At 41.6% G+C, this 23,620-nt stretch overlaps 1 protein-coding gene across 7 annotated transcripts in view; it reads right to left on the reverse strand.

Moving 5' to 3' along the window:
* ERMARD (ER membrane associated RNA degradation) overlaps positions 1-22,723 on the reverse strand; it is a 33,122-nt gene extending 10,399 nt beyond the window's left edge. For 3 of the 7 annotated variants that reach the window (XR_012094977.1, XM_073022245.1, XM_073022243.1), the window contains exons 1-12: positions 20,586-22,723; positions 17,737-17,905; positions 16,350-16,489; positions 15,327-15,428; positions 14,962-15,051; positions 12,670-12,767; positions 11,748-11,884; positions 10,959-11,073; positions 9,185-9,287; positions 4,986-5,015; positions 3,469-3,537; positions 1,935-2,108 (exon numbers count right to left, since the gene is read on the reverse strand). Coding sequence is in view for 6 of the 7 variants with exons in the window: in XM_073022245.1 (XP_072878346.1) it covers positions 1,935-2,108; positions 3,469-3,537; positions 4,986-5,015; positions 9,185-9,287; positions 10,959-11,073; positions 11,748-11,884; positions 12,670-12,767; positions 14,962-15,051; positions 15,327-15,428; positions 16,350-16,489; positions 17,737-17,905; positions 20,586-20,825 (1,467 nt within the window). In the remaining variant the exon portion in view is untranslated. The other 4 variants (XM_073022247.1, XM_073022246.1, XM_073022248.1 and 1 more) reach the window with 4 other exon arrangements.
* Between the last annotated feature and the right edge of the window lie 897 nt (positions 22,724-23,620).

The raw sequence follows: 23,620 nt of genomic DNA on the forward strand, positions 1-23,620 counted from the left end.
GATCACAAGGTCAGGAGTTCAAGACCAGTCTGGCCAACATGATGAAACTCCACCTCTAATAAAAATACAAAAAAATTAGCCGGCAGTGGTGGTGGGCATCTGTCATCCCAGCTACTCGGGAGGCTGAGGCAGAGAACTGCTTGAACCCGGGAGGCAGAGGTTGCAGTGAGCTGAGATCGCGCTACTGCACTCCAGCCTGGGTGACAGAGCAAGATTTTGTCTCGAAAAAAAAGAAAGAAAAGAAAAAAGAAAAAATAGAAGTACCAGAGAAAATGTATACATATATTTTTAATTTTGAAAAGCAAAGATTCTTTTCAGAATGACTCCAAATGTGAAGCCAAAGAGAAAAAAAAAATCAAAACCTACGAACAAATAACAAAGCAATATGTACACAAAGAAGGCTAATGAACCAATGGGAAAAATAAAACTGAAATAAATGGAGAAAATACATTAATAAGCAATTAATGAGAGAATTATAAACATCTAGTAAACACAAAAAAAGAAATGAAAATAAAAACATAATCTTGGCTGGATATGATGGCTCGCGCCTGTGGTCCCAGCTACTCGGGAGGCTGAGGCAAGAGGATGGCTTGAGCCCAGGAGGTCGAGACTGCCATGGGCCATGAGTCATGACTGCACCACTGCCACTCCAGCCTGGGCGACACAGCGAGACCCTGTCTCATAAAAAAGAAATAAATAAATAAAATAAAAGAATAAAAAGAAAAAATCCTTACTGATATCTTTTGTCTTAGAACTTTACTTTCTAAGAGTATTTACATAAGTGCCCAAATGAACAAAGATGTTAATTTCAGCATAATAATTAGGAATTTTCTACATCAGGGAATATTACAACTCATCCATCAATGAAGGACTGCTTAGGTAAATAATAACATATTGATAAAATGGAATATCAAACAGCTGACAAAAAGAATAAGGCAGAGGCCGGGCGCGGTGGCTCAAGCCTGTAATCCCAGCACTTTGGGAGGCCGAGACGGGCGGATCACGAGGTCAGGAGATCGAGACCATCCTGGCTAACACGGTGAAACCCCGTCTCTACTAAAAATACCAAAAAAAACCTAGCCGGGTGAGGTGGCAGGCGCCTGTAGTCCCAGCTACTCGGGAGGCTGAGGCAGGAGAATGGCGTAAACCTGGGAGGCGGAGCTTGCAGTGAGCTGAGATCCGGCCACTGCACTCCAGCCTGGGTGACAGAGCTAGACTCCGTCTCAAAAAAAAAAAAAAAAAGAATAAGGCAGAACAAAGATGCCAAAAACACACTGTTAATGAAAAATGCTAGCTATAAAACATAAAGTACCTTCCTACGAACTCACTTTGGTACAGTCGTAGCAAAAATGTGGTAGCAACACTACTTAATTATTAACAGTAGTTATTTCTGGGAGATGGAATTCCTGAGGGCTGTTACTTTTCACATTAATTTTTCTATTTCCAGTAATTTTTGTTTGAACATTTAAAAAATTTTTAAAATAACTGTCACATGTATAATCTGAAAAAAAGATTAAAATATCAATAACAAATGTTCTAACTTATTTACTTTGAAATAATAAAAGAATTAGTTTATTGATGCAAATATCCTACCCCATCGATTTAGCAAACATCTGTAAAAATTTCCTAATATTTGGTTAATCCTGTTTTATAATTTGTTCTTTCATTTTCAATACTTAGCTACTGTTACATACAAAAGCAAATGTGTTTTTAAGAAACAAGTTAAATTATTTTAGCTGAGATTAATATTGATTGATCTGTGATACAGAATATAAACATACATGTAATCCAATCACTTTTTTCTCTGATGGAGGATACGGTAACTCAGATATATTAAAAGATGATTAATAGTTAATTGCATTTGAAAAATAAACTATATTCTTTCATAGCTGAATGAGTTAATCTAATTAATAATTTTCTTCCCTATAAATTACCTTAAAAACTGATAGCAGACCTTCATCAACGAATCTGAGTAACAGCACAACAGAAAATGCAAGCAACTGATTAGTTGTTTCTTTTGAAAATTCATGTAAGTTGATCTCCCCGTGGCTTAAATGATCTCTTATGCGGGGACCCTCCTGATGGTTCATGAAATCCCAGAGAAATTCCTTTCAGAAATTAAACACAGAAAATATTTTGTTAGTATCCGCAGCAGAGAGCCATGCTTGGTGTTGCTAACAGAAGGAAAGAGTGAATCCATCAAGTCCTCTGAAGTCCTGGGTGGGACCCTGCTAGGGAAAGCTGTTCTCCTACACTCACAGGACAGAGCAGGGAGCTGGAGAGGCTGTGGGGAAAGGCAGAGCTGCCCAGGTGGTACTGGAGTCTTATCAAATTCCAGTCTTTCTTGTTTTCACCTTCCTCCAAGGAAGGGAACTGAGTGTGAACATCTTGCAAATGAGCTTTTCCATGGCAATAAAAGAAATCATGGCTCTTGCTTGTGTGAGTACAGCCCCTGCACTTTCTCATCTGCTCTTTCACCTTCGAAAGCCTATTGCTTCTTACGACACAAGTCCAGGGCCTCTCCCACAGGTTATAGGGAAAAGAGGTCAGAAAACTGCTGCCCTTGGCAAACTGCCACTGGTCAGAAGTGTCACAGAGACTCAAGGTGGAAAGAACATTAAACTAGTTCAATCGTCTCACTTTTTGATGGCAGAAATGGACGTCCACAGAGCACAGAGTCTAAAGTCACAGACCACGAGCATGATCCTAGGTGGCCTGACTGTTAGAAGGAATGGATGTCAAACACCTATTGTAATCCAAATTAGTCACTGAAATATCTTCACAAAATATAAAAAAAAAGGATAGATGGCCTTAAACAATTAATCATTCTCTTTTCATCCAATACTCAATCTTATTACTCACATTTGACTGTTGCTTTTTTTTGATATGGAGTCTTGCTCTGTTACCCAGGCTAGAGTGCAATGGTGCAATCTCAGCTCACTGCAACCTCCGCCTCCTGGGTTCAAGTCATTCTCCTTGCCTCAGTCTTCTGAGTAGCTGGGACTATAGGTGCCCGCCACCGCACCCAGCTAATTTTTTTATTTTTAGTAGAGACAGGGTTTCAACATATTGGCCAGACTGGTCTCGAACTCCTGATCTTGTGATCTGCCCGCCTTGGCCTCCAAAAGTGCTGGGATTACAGGCGTGAGCCTGTAATCCCAGCCTAACTGTTGCATTTAACAAGGCACAAATACATGTCCGTTCTACAGCACAAATATATGTAAAAAACAAATTCAAATTTTGCTTAGGGACAGAGCACCTAAATTATCAGGCCTTTAAAAAAGACATTTAAGGAGTGACAGCTTGGCAAACATCAGCTGATTGGTGGCTGAAGCTGAGACACCACAGGAATGGTTCAGAAGTGTTTTTCTTGAGCAAACCACAAGCCAAAATTAATTTCATTTTAGAGAAGTGCTGATGACATCCATAAATACAAGAATATTAGCCTGGAAAATACCTAATACTTACCATAGCAGGCTCTCCAAGGAAAAGAGGAAGCTGATTGATTTTACCATCATTCAAGTGTTTTGCCAATATCTAAAACATCAAAAATAACTACATTGATTAACTGGTCTCCATACATAAACATACAGCACTTTCAGAGTTGATGGATATAGTACTTTTAGTGTAACTTGTTATCTAAGGTCTAAGCAAAATCAAATGGCATGAGGACAGTCTTTAAAACTCAGCAAACAGGTGTTCAGGAAATATTTTCTTAACCAACATAATGACTTTAAGAATATACTATTAATTATATACACGTGTGTTTGTGTATGTGACTGTGAATATGTGTGGTGTATATATGTGTATGTGCATATGTGGTGTGAGGGTGTGTACATTTGTGTGTTTATATGCAACTGTGCCTGTGTGTGTGTGTGTGTGGTATATGTGCCTGCATATGTGGTGTGGGGGTGTGTGCGCCTGTGTGTATGTGGCATGGAGGTATGTGCTCATGTGTGTATGTATGTGTGGCGTGTGCATGTGTGTTGTGTACATATTACAGTGTGTATAGGCCTGTGTATATGCAGCATGGATGTGTTCATGTGTGTGTGTGCATGTATGTGTGGTGTGTGCATGTGTGTTGTGTACATATTACAATGTGTATAGGCCTGTGTGTGTATATGCAGCATGGATGTATGTGTTCATGTGTGTGTGTGCATGTATGTGTGGTGTGTGCATGTGTGTTGTTTGTGTATACATTAGAGTCACTTCCAAAGTCACTTCTTAACTTACCATGGACTTTGCCCAACCACCCCAACCAATCCCACAGACCTGATCCTCTAGAGACTGGACTGCACTATCTAATCGATTCCTCACATTACCAAAGGTCTTATACATTAAAATAACAGCAGATTATTCACCTAATGGAAGAAGCTCTGCAAGTAAGCAGGTACATTTTTAACTCACCCACCACACACTCATTTAGGAATCTAACAGTTGTCTTAAAGGCAAAACCAAATGTCCAGACCTCTACAGGTGGCCCTTCCCTTGGTTTCCTATAGACTGTCACACTTCAGGTGCACACGAATGCTATCTGCGATTACACATACAAGTGCCTACGCTCTATGGATAATAAAAGGCATTTTCAACTGTGGTTTTTTCACTATTCACACCCCCAATATGCAGATTAAATGAATCAATATATACTACACACTCATAACAGGAGTTGGGGAATATTTCTTGTACAAAAAAGATGTTACCCCTAAATCTAAAATGCAAGCCTCTAAATAATTATAGCTAATCATGTTAGATCCCTTGATATTTTCCAACTTTGAACTTTGCATAGCTTTGGGTGCTAGATTGGTAATATTGGGCCTCAAAATTAACCAGAAATATCAATTATAAGCTTTTTTTGGTTTATATTACTATGGACATTTTCCTGTAAACATATGATTTATGGTTGATCTTTAATTTTGCGTTTTAATTTGTATTTTAAAAGAAGACAGTGTTCTGTTTGTTTCAAATTACCTTACAAGTGTACTTACTTCATCAAAGGTAGTATAAAGAGCTGTTGACTTCAGAAAAGGAAAGAAATGAAAATAAACAATTAAAGCAAAATACAAATACAGTAACACTATACAAAATAAGAAAAAATTCTGGTACATGGCCACACATCCCAGTTTTTTGTTAAAACAAACATTCATCTAGAAACACTATGAGAGAAATGTCACTGACCAAAGGAACACATTACAAATACGCAAAAACACAGCGCAGCTGGCCATGAAGCTGCATTAGGACACTGCCCTCAACAGAGCTTTAGCCCAGTCATCTCTAAAATGTATGATCCCAGGTCCTCACAAATCGCTGCTCATACAACAGAATACTTCTCCTGACAACTGGTATTCATGCACAAGTGAGCACAGCTTCCTATTTTCTCCAGTGAACAGCCTTGCCTGTTTTTATTTTATTTCATGCACGCTGCTTCTCAGCATCATCAGCACAGCCTACAGACATGGGCTGTCCTGAGTTCTGATCCCAAATTCAACATTTTCTAGACATGAAACCTACAGGCAACTGATTGAACGCCACAGATGCAGGTTTTCTCGGCAAAAGAAGTGAAGAATGCCTATCTCAAAAGGCTTCTGGGGATTTCAGTGAGATTTGACAGACAGCGTGACGAAATCACTTCAATGAGATTTGACAGGCAGTGTGACGAAATCACTTCAGTGAGATCTGACACGCAGCGTGACGAAATCACTTCAGTGAGATCTGACAGACAGCGTGACGAAATCACTTCAATGAGATTTGACAGACAGCGTGATGAAATCACTTCAGTGAGATTTGACAGCGTGATGAAATCACTTCAGTGAGATTTGACCGACAGCATGACGAAATCACTTCAGTGAGATTTGACAGCGTGACAAAATCACTTCAGTGAGATCTGACACGCAGTTTGACGAAATCACTTCAGTGAGATTTGACAGACAGTATGATGAAATCAGGATTTTGTGTAAGCTAGCTCTCAAGAAATGTTTTTTGATTTATTAATGTTTTATAACCTATTTTAAATTTCAAATTGCCAATATTCTTCAACATTACTACACAGATGACTCTAAAATCTGTATCTTTAGCTCTCAAATCTGTATTGCTAGCCCTAAAATTCCCTCTGAGTTCTAAATGTCCAATTGTCTATCACACATTCCCACTTTCTCCAAAAAGCGGAATTTTTCATTTACCTCCATCAACTACATGCATTAGCTTCTACTTTGTTTTACAGAGTTAGTATAAATGCCTTCTCACTCTCCCGTGATAAATAAGCTTCTGAAGTCAGAAAATCTCACTCATATTCATATCTTCCACTGGCCCTGAAGAGACCTCATGACACAAAAGTAATCAGTAAATAATAACAGTATCTGCAAAGTCTTATTAAGTTTTATAAAATATCTTCATATATATATATTGCCTTAAAAACTGATCCTATTTATTCTGGATAAAAGCCTGGGCTAAAACTTAATATAGTCTTTGATAGATTATATCCTCTGTGGAAACAGTCATGTTATTTATTTATGAAGTCAAATGACAAGTAAATATCCAAATATCCAAATTTATTTGCACTACATGGCCCTAGAGTGATGGAGCGTGCCACCATGCAGCCAGTCCCCATGCAGGTATCATGAAGCAAGGGCTCTAATGGGTGGGGACCACCTCTTTCCTGAAGCTTCATTCCACACACCGCTGAGTGGCCTGCATGGAAGGCACTGGGCGTGGGCACCAGGCGACGGCAACGTGAAGGCCTGCCTCAGAGAACCTGCAGAGACCTCTGCAGAAATGCACATGAGTACGGCAAAGCAGGACTGCCTCCAAGATGAGATAGAAACAGAACACAGAGAAAAGCAGCCTCAACCTTTGAGTAGATGAGCCTCCGGGAGGTTGCTCTTGTGGTCAGAGCCCCTGATCTGGAGCGGTAAGTCTGGGGGTGAGGAACAAAGTAAGAAGAAAGACAAGCAAGTTCTGGAGCTGACAAGAAGCCTAAATTTCACTGAGGGACCCAAACAGGGAACACACCAAAGAGGAGGGCAGGGTTAGCACCCGAGGCCTTGCTGCCACGTGAAGAGGATGAACTCCATCTGGCAGGCAGCAGGACATCATCAAGGAGGTTAAACGAATGAAGAAAACCATAAATAACTTAACAATATCAGTTTAGAAAATAATCAGTGGGGCCAGGTACGGTGGCTCACACCTGTAATCCCAAAACTTTGGAGGGCCGAGGCAGAAGGATGACTTATGCCCAGGAGTTCCAGATCAGCCTGGTCAACATGGCAAGACTCTGTCTCTACAAGAAAGAAAAAAAAAAAATGTAAAAAGGAGCCAGGTGTAGTAGCACACACCTGTGGTCCCAGCTACTCAGGGGGGCTGAGGTGGGAGAATCGCTTGAGCCTGGGGATTGAGGCTGCAGTGAGCTATGATCGCACCACTGCACTCCAGCCTGGGCAACAGAGAGAGACCCTGTCTCAAAAAAAAAAAAAAAAAAAAAGGTAAAAAAAAGAATCTGCGGGACTGTGAGAGTGAAATTTGAGGAGGAGGAAGAATCGTGAGATGAGCTCGGGTGTGCCAAGGAGCCAGGCGGGGCTTCTCAGTTTGGACAGGAAGAGCACGAGGTCAGCTGGCTGGAAACCACCAGCCGTGCCGGCCACTGAGTGGACATGGGAGGTGTGGGGGAAACACGACATGCTGTTGGAGTCTGCAGTTGGTGAGGCTGAGATGACAGAGGGAGCGTCAGAGGACAAATCTGTGGGAAACAACGCCTTTCTGAAATAGATAAACGTGAGGTGCTGAGGAAAACTCACATGAAGATATTCAGCAAACACGAGCAGATCTAACTGCAGAGATCAGATGGGGGTCAGTGAGAAGCAACGCTGGGGAGCCCGGCTCCCGGGCCGTGAGCTCTCGCAGCACTGCTTTCGCTGGGTTCAAAACTTCTCATAGGTTGGGTTTCGTTTTCATTGAGTTCAAAGTATTTTCTAATTGTTGTTCCCCCAGAGATGAAAATGTAAGGCACAGAATTGCATGAGATGTCCCAGGGAGAGGAAACAGAGGATAGGGTTGAGAGCAGAGCACTGAGGAATGCCTAGGAAGAGGGGCAAAAAGCAAAAGCCAAGCTAGAGAAGGAGATGAGAATCCGAGGTGTGAGCGGCTGTGCCTGCCCTCCCTCCACAACAGATCGTCCCGTGGGAAGCTGGGTACTCGGCCACCCAGGAACGCTTCCATGCCTCCCTGGTAGCAAGTGCAACTGAGCTCTGGCCCACAGCCTGTGCTACCTCCAGGAAGTGTGCTTAGAGAGGGGCGTGCACCAATCTTCGCTTTTCCTGCTGGCTGGAAAGCAGATGTGATGGCTGACACGGCTGGCTGGAGCCAGGAAGAAGTCGTCTCCGTGAGGAAGGCCTGGCCCTCATCAGTGGAAGACGACACAGAGGGTCTGAGTGATGATGGGGGTGCTGCCATCTCCGCGGGAGCTACTCACATTTGGGAAAGGCAGAAATGCACTTCTAGCCTATTTCAGTCACTGCAGCCATATTATTTCGAGATCTCTGTCACTAAGCAGCAGGATCTTATCATAACTACCAAAAGGAGCAGAAATGAGAAATTCTAGGAGCCAGAGGAGGTAGGCTGGAAACTCAGAGACGCTTGCCTCAGACAGGGCAACCGGGGGTCAGTGTGGGAACTCTGAAGCAACTGTGTGTGCATGTGTGTGTACACACTTGGAGGGGCTCAAGAAACTGTGAGGCAAAGGTTTTCACGATCTGCTGCAGGGCTGGCACTAACCAAGTCACCTCCAAATCCCACATCTTCCATTTGGAAGATGGAGAAAGTCAAGCTCAGGTTTCAATTAGTTTCCCAAGGTCAGGATCAACCACTGGTCGCCTCAGTCTCCTGGCTGGACCCCAGCCATCTCACGCGGTTACAGTGACACACCATCAACACGGCTAGAGAGAGAATCAGTGCCTACTACGTTCGTGGCATCATTAAGTTTAAAAGACTGTTTGGAAATATTTCAGAAATATCAAAAACAATCATAAACAACAAATATAAATCCTAAAAAATGACAGTGAAGATTTCCACAGTTCTTAGCTAAAAAATGCATTTTAATGTTAAACAGAATAAAATTTTTAAAAACTTTTAATTGGTAACAGAAAACTGTTAATACAGCAACAGTCATCACAATCAGTAATAAAAACAAGTTTACCTCAGCAGTCAGGAGTCTTTTTGGACACTTGTTAAGTGTCGCAAAAACATTCCTAAGTCCAGTTTCTAGTTGTGTCAGCAACAATATGGCACAGTCAGCAAACCTATGAAATTGAAGGGAAAATAGGTAAAACTCCATGTTTTGAAAGTAAGTATTAGGCCAGGTGCAGTGGCTCACACCTGCAATCCCAGCATTTTGGGAAGCCAAGGTGGGAGGATCGCTTGAGGCCAGGAGTTCAAGACCAGCCTGGGAAACCCCATCTCTACAAAAAATTTAGAAATTAGCAGAGTGCAGTGGCACTGTCTGTAGTCCTAGCTACTCAGGAGGCTGAGGCGGGAGGACTGCTTGAACCCACGAGTTCAAGGTTGCAATGAGCTATGATTGTGCTACTCTAGCTTGAGTGACAGAGTAAGACCGTCTCTAAGTAAAAAACAAACAAGCAAAAAACAAAAATAATATTGACACCAACATCACAATAACTGCTGCAGTCTACATATCAAAGGCAAAGAGAAATTATAATACCTGATAATATGAGAAGCAAAACAGAACCAGCTGGGCGCAGTGACTCAAGCCTGCAATTCCAGCATTTTGGGAGGCTCAGGTGGGCGGATCACGTGAGGCTAAGACTTTGAGACCAACCTGACCAACGTGACGAAACCCAGTCTCTACTAAAAATACAAAAATCAGCCCGACGTGGTGGTGCATGCATGCCTGCAGTCCCTCATACTTGGGAGGCTGAGGCACAAGAACAGCTTGAAACTAGGAGGCAGAGGATACAGTGAGCTGAGATTACACCACTGCACTCCAGCCTGGGTGACACAGTGAGACTCTATCTCAAAAAAAAAAAAAACAACCACACACACATAGAACCAAAGTTTCATTAAGTCGTGATTTTAAAAAAACTTTCCAGTGTTTTAATTTTTGATGAATCATTTTTCGTAGGTTCTATAGAACAAAATGTCATCAAAGAACTGTCTAACTCATTTCATTGCTTCTAGAAAATACTGAGGCTGGGCGCAGTGGCTCACTCCTGTAATCCCAGCACTTTGGGAGGCTGAGTCAGGAGGATCACTGACCCCAGGAGTTCAAGACCAGCCTGGGCAATGGACTGAGACCTCATCTCTAGGGAAGGTACAAAAATTAGCCAGGCATGGTAGTACACACTTACAGTCCTAGTTACTCAGGAGGTTGAGGTGGGAGGACTGCTTGAGCCCAGGAGTTCAAGGCTGCAGTAAGCCGAGATGGTTCCAATGCACTTCAGCCTGGGGGACAGGGTGAGACCCAGTCTCAAAAAGAAAAAACAAAAATGCACATACCAGGAATTCAGTGGGTTCTCAAGGCATAAAAATGAATGAATTAGGGTAATATCCTTTAAGGAACTAAAGACCAGCTCACCAGACCTTCTGGTGGCGACCATACACGTGTCTGCTCCTGAGGAAACAGAAACAGAATGTAAGGACAAAGCTGGCTTATCTCTGTTTCATGGTTCTGAACATGTTTTGCTCATTCTAAGAATTCCAGAAAATATTAAAAAGTGGATCTTGAAAAACAATTCTATCAACTGCACCAAAAGGCCAGCACAAAATGTTTAAGATACAATCACAGGCTGTCCTTGAAGCAACTCTATGAAGGTGTTTTATTTTCAGGTCTGCTCAAGTCAGTCCAGCTTCTCTTCACTCCTACTCCAACAGCAAAAAGCATCGAAAGTGAAGGGCATCAAGAAAGACTGGCCTCCAACCACTGCAAACCACTCTGCCATGCACCCTTCAGTTACCTGTGTGACTTGAACTTGACCAGTGCAACTTCCCAATATGGTAACATGATTTTTAATATAAAAGAAGATTTCGTCATCGCTTCTTCTAATACTGAGAGCACCTCATAAGTAACATCTGTAAAATAACATACAGTTTTAAACACAATCATACTGATCAACTGGAAAAAGACAGAAACATGCTGGAGGAGTGATGCCAATGAGCCCAACCGCTTTAGGTGGCTGAACCGTGACCCCTGCAGCAGGGGACTTGTTAGAGAGTAGGATTGCCCTGACCAAGGGCCTGAGGTGCAGGTGACCCTTGGAAAGTGGGGCATGGACAGCTCTTCAGTGATTTAGGCAACAGTTCAGGGTGGACCAACTGAGCACAATGACCAAGAGAAGTAAAATACATTTTCAGAAGGTGTAAAAAGACCCTAGATACTACTATTAAGTATTTCTGGTATAACAATCATGAGTACAAAGATACAAGAGATAAAAGGAGGAGAAAATGTACATCATCCAACAGCCTGAGACCACTACTGCGCAGAGTGCATCTGAGGAAGAAAGAGCTTGACTCACACAGCTGCACCTTCTGTGACCCCCACAACCACCCCAGGGCATGGTGGGAGGAGGCAGGGCTTTGGGTGGCAAAATGTAGGCGGTTCTTCAAGCAACTCTGAAAGCCATCCGACTACTGAAGAATAACTACTTCACCCCACCTCAAGAGTGCACCTCTTAATGCTGTTTACTGACTTTGCAAATATCTATGCAAAGCTACATTAAGGAAGAAATGTGAAACGTAGTACTTACCAGGAAAAACAATCAAATCCTCAAGGTTTGTAGGAGTTATGAAAGAGCGATGTGCCAATGTAAGTTTAGTTTTTTGAAGGTAACTCGTCAGTAACTGACCCAATCCTGCTGCCAACAGCATCATCATTGAACAGTATCTAGGGGAAATACCATAGAGATCTGTTACAAAAATGTACTCAATCATGCCTATAAAAAGCTTCACTGTGAAAAATACAAATTTAAAATTAAGAAAGCAAAGCACCATTAAATTGCATGAAACTGGCTGAGCGCGGTGGCTCATGCCGGTAATCCCAGTACTTTGGGAGGCCGAGGCAGACAGATCACTTGAGTTCAGGAGTCTGAGACCAGTCTGGGCAAAAAGGTGAAATCCTATCTCTACAAAACATACAAAAAGGTTATGTGGGCATAGTGGCGTGTGCCTATAGTCCCAGCTACTGAGGAGGCTGAGGCAGGGGGATCACTTAAGCTAGGAGAGGAGGTTGCAGTAAGCTGAGAAGGCACCATGGCACTCTAGTCTGGGTGACAGAGTGACACTCTATCTCAAAAAAAAAAAAAAAAAATTGCCCAAAATTCTCTAGATGTAGGAATTAGGCTGTGCAAGAGTTGGGAGGCACAATAACACCACAGAAACTCTGATGAAGACCCTAATGAAACCTCAGGGTCTTCCACCCACCCAGGATGTGAATGGCATAACATCCTTCTGGTGTCGCCCCTGAACTGCCTTTGGGGTGTAAGTCACTGAAACCATAACCCGGTCATCACTATGGTGACTACACTAGTAATACTCAATTTCATCTTCAAAATCCTATCTCAAAACTCACTCATGTTTCACAAAATCTATTTCTTTCTCATGAAATTCAAAATTTAAAAAACTCTTTGGTAGATCCAGAAAAGGAAGAAAATTCCTTCACTTGAAACTTACTTTGGAGGAACTTCTTCAGGTGATGCAAACCCATGCCATAAGACGTTACGCAGGTTGAGACCACACGGAGAGCCAACAAAGACTTTTAGCACATTCATCTAATCCGGTTAAGGACAGCAAATCGTTACATAGTTAATTATTATTGAATTACTGAATAAACCAATATAATAAGAATATCATATTTCTGTTCTTTTTAACTGACAGAGCCAACAGTTTTGGCTAGCATATAGCAGTAATAATAATAAAACCAACATTGAGTGTTTAATATGTGCTAGACACATTTTACATGTATTCATCAACTCACTCATCCTAAGAACAACCTACGAGGAAGGTACTACTATTATCCCCAGCATCTAGGTGAAAAAAATACAAGCATGGAAAGGTGAAACCAAGGTATCAAAGGCTACAAAATCAATATGGGGGATAAGATCCAACCCACGTTATCCTGCTTTAATAAAGTGCTTCAAATGTGCCTAACATCTAAATAAAATGTAAAAAGACAATGATATGACAAGCAGAAACATATCACTGTATTAAGCAGCATGCAATTGTGTGGTTAAGCAGAGGCAGCAGGGGATGCCCGAGCAGCATGACTCCAGGCTTGAGCCTCCACTTCCTAGCTGTCTGACTTGAAGCCCAATACTGATCCACCCCACCATCTATTTACAGAGTGAAGAAAACACCCAACCAGGGGTCCTACTTAATGGACTACAATCATGCCATGCCCAGAGAACTGCTTTGGGTTTGAGGCACCATACTTAGAAGAAACTCAGAAAATGACGGAAGATGTTCAAAGACTAAAAGAACTTAAAACCCTGTCATAGGAGAAAGAATGGTTGAGCCTTCAGAAGACTCGAGAAGGAAGTGAACACTGTATTCATGCATGTGAAAGATGGCTGCTGAGAAGGGAATGTGGATGCATTCTGAACTTCCCTCAGAGGGGAGACCCAAAACCAGGAGGTGGAAATGATCAAGAGCTGTTCTACTGAATGGAGGAACATTTAACAAGCAGTTCTTCTATGCAGCTTCAGGAGATCTTTTTGCTCTACCAATAATTTATGAAATATTCATGGTTCACACTATCTGATCAATCAGATGTATAAATGGCAGTGACCAAGTAAAAGTAGCTGGCAGCTGAAGGGGCCACAAGTGGGCAGAAGGCCAATCACATATAAGCAAGTACCAAAGAACAGATCAAAGAAACAAAATGTATTTAAGAATTCAGTGTAACAACAAGAGGTTTGCACTTTTTATCTTCATTCCATGCCCTCGACAAAAGAAAATGATATTTAAGCTGACAAGGAGTAAAGACCCACAGAAATGAATGGAAAAGCTCCACTGAAGACAGATTTCTTCACTCCAAAAATCATCTGGCAGCTTCCTGGCTTGGCAAGCGCAGCTTCCACATAAGGCTCTCCTGGGTTTCTTCATCTTGACCCTGCCTCACTCAGTTGCATAAGGATATTCATTAGTCTTAAGTCTCTTGATCACGTGCCCTTTAGGAGATTTTAATATAGTATGTAACTGCATGAGTTTTTTAACATCTGAATTTTTTTTCCACTGTAAGTTTAAATGGTTGCAAAAGGCATAATTTCACGTTAAAATTTTCAAATAAAACCATATTATCACTCATTTAAAGGGTTAAAGTTGTATTCTGGATTATTATAGTTAATAATATGTAACTGATCGAGGCAACATGCTTCACATTGGCCCTGTGGTGCCCCAGAGTTATTCACACTTGGGATAGGAAAGCTTTCTACGAGCTGGAGGAGCGGCAATTTTGAAAGGGAAGGTGGGAAGGAAGAATATGCTTGAATCACTGATACAATTTTTTCCTAAAGCATCATCAATTTGGGAAGAACAAAAGCATAGCATATGTGAATTGTTGTTTTGCACTTATTCCATGATATGGTTTGGCTGTGTCCCCACCGAAATATCAACTTGAATTGTATCTTCCAGAATTGGAAGATACAAGTTGTGGGAGGGACGCAGGCAGAGGTAGCTGAGTCATGGGGACCAGTCTTTCCTGTGCTATTCTCGTGATAGTGAATAAGTCTCATGAGATCTGATGGGGTTTATCAGGGGTTTCCACTTTTGCTTCTTCCACATTTTTCTCTTGCTGCTGCCATATACGAAATGCCTTTCTCTTCCTACCATGATTCTGAGGCCTCCTCAGCCATGTGAACCTGTAAGTCCAATTAAACCTGTTTCTCTTCCCAGTCTCAGGTACGTCTTAATCAGCAGCATGAAAACGGACTAATACACTCCATGAGTTTAGACGAACAAGCTTACCACAGACTGCCCGAAGACTTGAGCAAGTTCCTCAGATGCAAGCAGATCTCTTAAAAGAAACGGGCATTCCTTCCCAATCAGTAAAAATACCTAAAATTCAAACAAAAATTGTGTAACAGTTGCATTATGAGTCAATAAACATTAAAAACATTATCCATGAAGCAACTGTTTGTACAAATGAAGGGTGAAAAGTACTTAGACACCAATCCTTTGATTTCATAATCATTCAAAAGGGAAATATTAAAAATGTATACCAAATGATTTTAGGTTATAGGAAAATAAGAAATCTGAGGACAACTGTAAAATAGCTTAATGTTCACTCAGACAATTTAATGGGACAATAATGGAAGAGTTCTCGCACTTACATCACCCAAGGCTCGTTCCAGACACGATGTCAGTTTCATTAAGCTAAGAGAAATAGCGGGAGATTGTAGACTTTCCAAGGCATCAAATATTTCAGGAAATAACTATTTAGAATAAAACATATATTAGGATGTACACTCCAAAACTACTTCTCAAAATAACATTATTTATTGAAATTCAAACCTCGAGAGATTTCAACTGCTATATTTTGTTATTTTCAGCGAATAAGTAAACATTTTCTGCATAATTATATTGCTTAAAGAATCAATAAAAATATTTTAATAGCTAAAGAATTCCTTGAAAGTTCTTTATTTAAACGTTTATTGAAAGCAACAAATCTGGCATAATTTAAGTGGAAAAGTCAAGCATTTCGACTTCCATCATGTTTCTCCTTTTGATTCGGCTGAGTCCTCAAACAGATACACACAAGGCAGCTCATCCTGCCACTTAAAAGCGCTAGTACAAGGGGGACATGATGATTCCTTCACTCCAAATTCAAAGCAGAATTAGACTTGTTACAGTTACTGCTTTACTATGGTCATTTAGTGTGCCAAATAAAATGAAGAAAAACTGACCAAAAAAACAAACCAAAACAAGATTTTGGGTTGGGGCCCAAATTACCCATACTCCCTTCAGTTCCCCATTAACAAACCAAGTATCCCAGCTCTGGTCTCCAGGCCCGGCTGTCTTAGAACACCTCAATACCTCTCCACAGGGCCTCTTATTCTGGAGTGGTCAATTTTTCTTCTATCCCTGGACGAGCACGATGTGCTAAATGTTAGCTCTCCAACCCCTAATCCTGTGATAATGAATTCAAAACCTTCCTGTGTTCCAAAGGGCATGTTTCTCAGCTCAGGGTTTGCAGACCCGGCATAAGAGCCCAGGGTTTTCTTGCAACCCTCAACACTTCTTCACAGCTGGAGGGCCTGGGGATGAAGGAAGCCCCTTTAAAATTCGCAAATAATAAGTCCTCTAAGTAGTATTTGCACAGTCTTTTACTTCTAAAGGTTGTTCAAAAGCCAAACCTCTGGAAAACTTGTCCACTGGAACCACGGTGCATATCGAATTTCAAATTGTCCCTTGGTCAAAGATAAGAAATGTGAATGGACAGCCTCACACACAGGGCCAAGCAGCCTCACGCTTCCCCAGTAATCCAGACCCTGATCTTAAAGGATAAGAAAACAAATTTCAGCACCATAGCTCCATATCATGTGATATAAAATATCTACATCATCAAAGAAAAAATGCTTTAATTATAAAATTTCCAGAAAATCAACAATTAGCTTACCATTGAACATATGATATACTTTTACGTTGTTGGAAATAAATCACATAATGCTTATCAGGTTATAAAAGAAAACTACACTATCAGCAGAGAATTTGGAAAATACAAAAAGTTTCAAACAGGAGAAAACTATTTTTGTCAATGTCTTTACTTGTACATATGAACACAGAAAACCAGGCTCACACTGTATATACAATTTTGTAACCTGATTTTTTTTAAGTTAAACCAGGCTCACACTGTAAACACAACTTTGTAACCTGATTTTTTAAAGTTAACGTTATTAGACTGAGATTTCTAATGGCAATGAATTGCTTTAAATGTATTTATCATATGAAGTTTTTGTTTTAAGTTTTTTTTGATAAGTTTGGGATTAACCATCCACTTGGTTCATCATCAATAAATACCAAAGGGTAATTACAAATACAAGCCCCTCCTATTTTTTTCCAACTTAGCTCAGAGACTTTTGTATCAGATGAGCCTCCTCACTCTTTTGTACCACTGCATAATATTCCATTATATAAATTTATCATAATTTACTGAACCAATCCCCTACTGCTTGATGTTTGGCTGTTTATTTATTTAGCTGTTACAAACAATGCTGCAAGGAATAACCTTGCACAATCACACTTTCATATCTGTATTTGTCTTAAAGATTCCTGAAAATGGACTGCTAGGCCAGAGTATGTTCATTTGTAATTTTTACAACTATTATTAAATTTCCGCATCTATATCTCTGCTCCAAAGTGTGCAAGAATGCCTAGAAGACATTTAAAATAACTGTATAATCTATTACTGGTCATTTTCTACCCTTAATTTATATGACTCCTATGGAGAATCATCTCAAGGCCCTGAGATCTACATCATCAACAGTCCACCAGCCCCTCTCTGCCTCCTGACACCTCCTCTGTAGAGGAGGTTTTCTTAGCCCAGCTTTCCATTAATTTCTCCATGCTTCTCTGGACTCATCCCTTCTCTTTTCACATTAATTCCTGTTCTCCTTTGGAGTGAGGCCTGTATTATAACATTATCTAACAAAAGGAACCAGTGGTCAGAAAGGGGAATTTTACAGGTCAAGACATTTTCAATGGAACAGTTATGAAAGTTTGGAGTACAAAGACAGCACAAACCTGACTCTGTGTAGCTCACACAGTCTGTGATTGTTTTCCAGCATACTTCACCATTCTGAGTAACAATGCTATTGATATCACAATTTTCTCTGAGTTGAAACCCAAGATTACAAATTATATCATACACTGAGGGAGAAAGACATGTGGTAATAGGGTCCCCTATTAATACCTAAAAAAAAACAAAATAAAAGGCACTGCTTAACAGAAAGAAAAACAGAGTATTATATATTTAAGTCACAAGAAAATACTCTTAAGAACTGAGTGCACTCAGGTATAGTTGCTGTTAACATGCTTTCTGGATATCATGAAAGTTGTATGATTAAAACATTGTGATTAAATATTAAAGATAATTTGGCCGGGCGCAGTGGCTCAAGCCTGTAATCCCAGCACTTTGGAAGGTCGAGGCGTGTGGATCACGAGGTCAGGAGATCTAGATCATCCTGGCTAACACGATGAAACCGCGTCTCTACTAAAAATACAAAAAAATTAGCCGGGCGAGGTGGCGAGCACCTGTAGTCCCAGCTGCTTGGAAGGCTGAGGCAGGAGAATGGCATGAACCCAGGGGGCGGAGCTTGCAGTGAGCCAAGACTGTGTCACTGCACTCCAGCCTGGGCAACAGAGAGAGACTCTGTCTCAAAAAAATAAATAAATAAATAAAGATAATTTATATAAATGTTCTCAAATATGATAAAGGTTTAAAGACTTAAAATGATCAATCATAATATTTGCAAACTGTTCTGCCTATGGGGTAGCCATTCTTTACTCCTTTACTTTCGTAGTAAACTTGCTTTCACTAAAAAAAAAAGAAAAAAAGATAGGAGTTCATGGAAGCTGAATGTATTTTACCAACAGAGCATTATTCCTCTCAGCATTCCTTCACTATCCTAGAGTTATCAAAATAAGCAATTTTTTAAAAATGGGGAATGGGAGAGCAGAAACCAAGTATAATGAACAAGAAGGAAAAAGAACCCCACGTACCTCTGACTCCCTAAACGGTGTTGGAGAAAACCACAATGTCAGCCCAAAACATGCCTCTTTGATATAAAAACAACAACAAATTGGAGCTGAAGACAAGAGGCAGCAAATGAAGGAAAAGCTCTCTCTCTTCCCCCTCTTCCGCCCAAACACAGGATATATATTCTTTACTGGGGATAACTTTCGACTCTTACCAGACCAGAGAAGGTACCAGAGGAATCTACAAACAATTTTAACTCCATCAGTTTCCAAATATGTATCTACTTTCCCAGTTTCTTGCCCTTTGAAGCCTGAAACTGCTCTCCCGTGTCATTTCTCTGCAAATCTATAGTTCTTTGTTGAAGATGGTATACAAATGCAGTTCTAAGCCACCATTTCAAGTTACTTTTCATTGAGGTTTATCCCTTGTGATGTGTACTCTGCACATTAATAAACTTTTTTCTTATTAACCTTTCATTTGTTAAAGGGGTCACTCTGAACTAAGATGGGCAGAGGTAAAGTTTAGCCTTCCCTGCCATGTAAAAAGTAGCAAACCGTACTGGTTTTCCATGGAGAATTAAATAAAATCAAAATCCTTACGACTATACCACATGACACTAAGATCATCTATAATCCTGCAAAGAAGTCAAATTCAGGATCTAAAGCTGAACCGAGGCTCTTTATTTTGGTGTGTCGAGTTAAGGGGTGGCTGTGTTGTGACAGTCACAATTAACTCTGGGCAGCTTTGTAATGTGGAAACTGATCAGTCTGAGTTCCCTCGTCCTGCTCAGTATCAGTTGCCCTGTTTGCTCCTCCTGTCCCCAGAAGTTGCACTTTCCACTCTCAGCCCTACTTTTTGAACAATCCCAGTAGGCGCTAACAATTAAGTCATCACTAAAGAAATCGGCATGAACTATTTTTGATTGGCGATTGTCACTCGCATCCTCCCTTTGGCTCTATGGGGCTGGAACTCTGCAGACTACACTGGGCCGGTGCTTTGGGGCTGGACCTAAATTTGAATCATTCCTCGGTTTCTGACTATCTCTTGCCTTGGAAAACTTACTTTATCCGAATCTCAGTTCTAAGTGAAATAAAACGGTGCCAGGCTGCACCTTGTGGGGCTGCAGTCATCAGATTATACATGAAAAGCATCTAGCACATAGTACTCAAAAATGGTAGTTATCGTTATCGTTATTTCGGGAATGGGGTCTCGCTGTCGCCCAGACAGGGGTGCAGTGGCGCGATATCGGCTCACCGCAGCCTCCACCTCCTCGGCTAAAGCGATCCTTCCACCTCAGCCTACGGAGTAGCTGGGACCACAGGCGCCACCACGCCCGGCTCCGCTGTCGTTACTGCTGATGATAGGTGTTTGATATTTAATTGCCTCAGGGAGGAAAAATAAATGTTTATTACGAGGCAACCAGATCTCCTGACACGAGGTCGGTGAGGCCGTCGTGATGAGTTATAGTGACTCAAACGGTCTAAAAGCGATGAAAACAAATTTACTGTCCGAGTGTGGATCTTACAGGCAACGACTAGGAAACTGCGCTTCTAGGAACCAGGCCACGGTCAGGTGAGAGCCCGACCTGCGGCTTTCCGCCCCCGCGCACTCCCCTCCCTGACCATCCGCCGCGTTCCAGTTGAGGGTCAGGAGGCGACGGAGAAACCGAGCCTGGCCCCGGAACGCCGGCAGGGCCCGCCAGGCGTCTTGCAAGGCCGAGCGTCCGATACCGCCAGAGGCCAGGGCCGCGACGTCGCCAGCCCCCTCCAGCGCGGGACCGCCGGCCACCGCAGGCGCGTGCTCGCCCACCCACTCCGCGTAGTCGAACACCACCCAGCCTGGCGCTGACTCCCTGCCTAGCTCGGGATCGAACCGGGCCCTGCACCCGCCCTACCTCCATAACTTCCGGTGCCCCGCTGCGGCGCGCATGAATGACGCAGGCACCTGCGCGCCCCGCCTCCAGACGCCTTGGAGCCCCAGCAGGCACTTCCGACCGTACCAGGCGCAGGTGGGAGACTTCCGCCCTCGCGGCAGCGGCTGAGGCGTTTGACGGTCGGCGGAGGAGAGGCGGAGGGAGTCTTGGGGAACAGAGCGAGATGGAGAAGCGAGGCCGAGGCGTGAAGTCGAGCCTCATCCAGACCCCGAACCAGAGCTCTCAGCAGGCGCCGGTGACGCCTAGGAAAGAGAGGAGGCCTAGCATGTTCGAGAAGGAGGCAGTGAGTGCGGAGACTGCTAGGGACCCGAGACGGCTTTGTCCGACCCTTTAATTGAAATCGCTCCTCAGTGGGCCCCTCTCCCGTCACCACCCCCAGAGCCAAGAAGGCAGCATTTCCCTTTTGTGTTTCTTTTTTCCCAGGTGCAAAATTGAAGCCTGAGACTGAGTTGGGCAGTCCCCTTTGGACTTGAGTGCTAAAGTTTTCTTGTTTTTTAATTAGGGCCGTAGAACCCTACTAAGTCGATTGGAAGGGTGGTTACAAGATCTTCTTTTCAGATTTACTCAGCTTGCGGATTTCCTGAGAGTACTCTGAGTATTAATTATTGCTTCGTACTAAAACACAGTATGTTAGTGTATTTAGTGCCATTATAAGCAGTTTTGCTAGCAAAAAATGAGTCTGTGCCGTATTTAAAAAATTTTGATAAACCAGGCAGAATAGTGCCGTGTTTTGGGTTTTTAAAACATCAGCAGTCTGGATCTTTGAAGAATGTACAGGAGAAAAAAACTTAAGTTGAAAATATTCTGTCCAAAACTTATTGTCTGATATTGATGGAAGGGGTCATTATTCAGTTGTATTGGTGGTATAACACAGGTCTTTCTATATGATTAGGCTTTGAAAACCGTTAATGTATTAAAGACTCCATCTTTTATTGATACTAGTTTGCCCAAGGATACAAAGCTGTAGTGATAGAGCTGGGACCAGAACCTGTGTGCTGGTACTCGGTCCACTTGGCCTGTACTGGTTTCTCTTCATACTTACTTCATGGATCTATAATAGGATGAAGTCAGAGATGACAGGCAAAACAGTTTTTTGAAGACCCTAAAACATTTTAAGATTACTCTCAAAAAGAGAATTCTCAAAATAAGTAATGGCGAAATTTCAGGTTCTAATAATGTTTCCTTGGTGACTACATTTTACAGAGGAGAGAACGAACTAAAGGAGGAAAAGTAAACAGGCCAAGTTTACACAGCTAAGAAAAAGAGCAGAGCAAGGCTAGAAACCTAAATTGATTGGACTTAAAACTTCACACTCCCAAACACTATGCTGTTAGCTTGGCAATGAGTTTGAATAACAGATAGGTCACCAACAGTAAAGAAAAATTTCTATATATTGAGGCAGACAAGGGTGGCTTTTATAAGCTTACTGCCTATTTGAGGTCTGAAGTGGTCTTTAAAATTCAGTGAGCCTGAACTCAATGAGGAGACACATAGGTGCACCTGGTATATAGGTTAAAATCTGGGAGTGAGGGGACATGGACCAAAGTAATTATTGCTTATTTGATATGGATGTCATCAATTATAGCTATCTTTAAAGTTGTCTTTTAGAGGTGAGAAATTTGAATAGAACAATAATTGGGAAGAAATTGAGGACTCTACAAATGCTCACTAAATGTACGTGAGGAAACTGCACTTAGTCATTTCTAATTTAAGGTAGCTGTTAATTTCCCTATTTTGGAGCACAGGAAAATTTAAGACATACTGTTTAATCAATATGACCATCTCTTGATTTTATCTGTCTTGCCTCCATTTCCTTTTTTCTAGTGGTAGCATCTCAGTTAACTTTTAGAGAATTAACTCATCTGCAATTGCATAGAGCTTTGGTGAGATTGTCAGCTACTTCCCTTAACTTTTTAATGAGGATGAGACCCAAACTAAGCTAATTAGATGAATTCTTTGAAATAATGCAAATAAAATGATTGAGGTTTATTCACATTGAAGATGAGAAGCTAAAGTGCTCCATGTGTCTTTATGAATCTGGTTCATCAGCCTTCTTTGCTGTTATGTAAACTGTATCTTTCCAATAAATTATACTTTGGCTTAACAAGAATGAGTTCCTGTTGTTGAGATCAAAGGTTAACAAAATGCGAAGTAGATTACTAAAAATGGAAAGCTTAACTGTTCTCACCTGTGCACATGCGTTTGAAAATCTTAAATACAACCAGGCACAGTGGCCCATGCCTGTAATCCCACCACTTTGGGAGGCCAAGGCAGGTGGATCACCTGAGGTCAGGAGTTCGAAACCAGCCTGGCCAAGAGGCCAAAACCCCATCTCTACTAAAAATACAAAAATTAGCCAGTGTGGTGGTGGGTGCCTGTAATCCCAGCTACTCAGGGAGGCTGAGGCACAAGAATTGCTTGAACCCGGGAGGAGGAAGTTGCAGGGAGCCGAGATCATGCCACTGCACTCCAGCCTGGGCAACAGAGTGAGACTCTGTCTCAGAAAAAAAAAAAGAAAAAAATCTTAAACACTAGCATGTGGCATTTAGAAATAAAAGTAATATCTCATGCCCAAGCTCATTTTATTTTAGGGCTATATGTAGGCTCAATATAAGGAAATGCTACATCAGTAGAAACTCAGGTATTATTAGATGCCAAAAAGTTGATCATATTTAAAGCCTATTCCCAATTTAAAAAAGATTGTAAAGATTCTTAATAAAAGGAATAAAATACTCTTAATAAGTATAGCTTAATAAGTATATTATTATACTTAATAAATATAGTCAGCCAATATTATACACAAAGGAGAAATTGTACAGATGTAAATTTTCAGCTTATTAGAAGCATTAATGGCTATTTTCAGGCCACACATGAATGCCCCATTTCCTTAAGAATCATTGCAGTTGAAAGCTGCTGTTAATGATGCTAGGTAGTTGCATCCCTTGAGTATACTGTAGAGGAAAGGAAGGTCCCAATCACTGCCCTAGAGAAGCATT

The sequence above is a fragment of the Chlorocebus sabaeus genome, chromosome 13 (genome assembly GCF_047675955.1).
Source record: "Chlorocebus sabaeus isolate Y175 chromosome 13, mChlSab1.0.hap1, whole genome shotgun sequence".
Taxonomy (NCBI): Eukaryota; Metazoa; Chordata; class Mammalia; order Primates; family Cercopithecidae; genus Chlorocebus; species Chlorocebus sabaeus.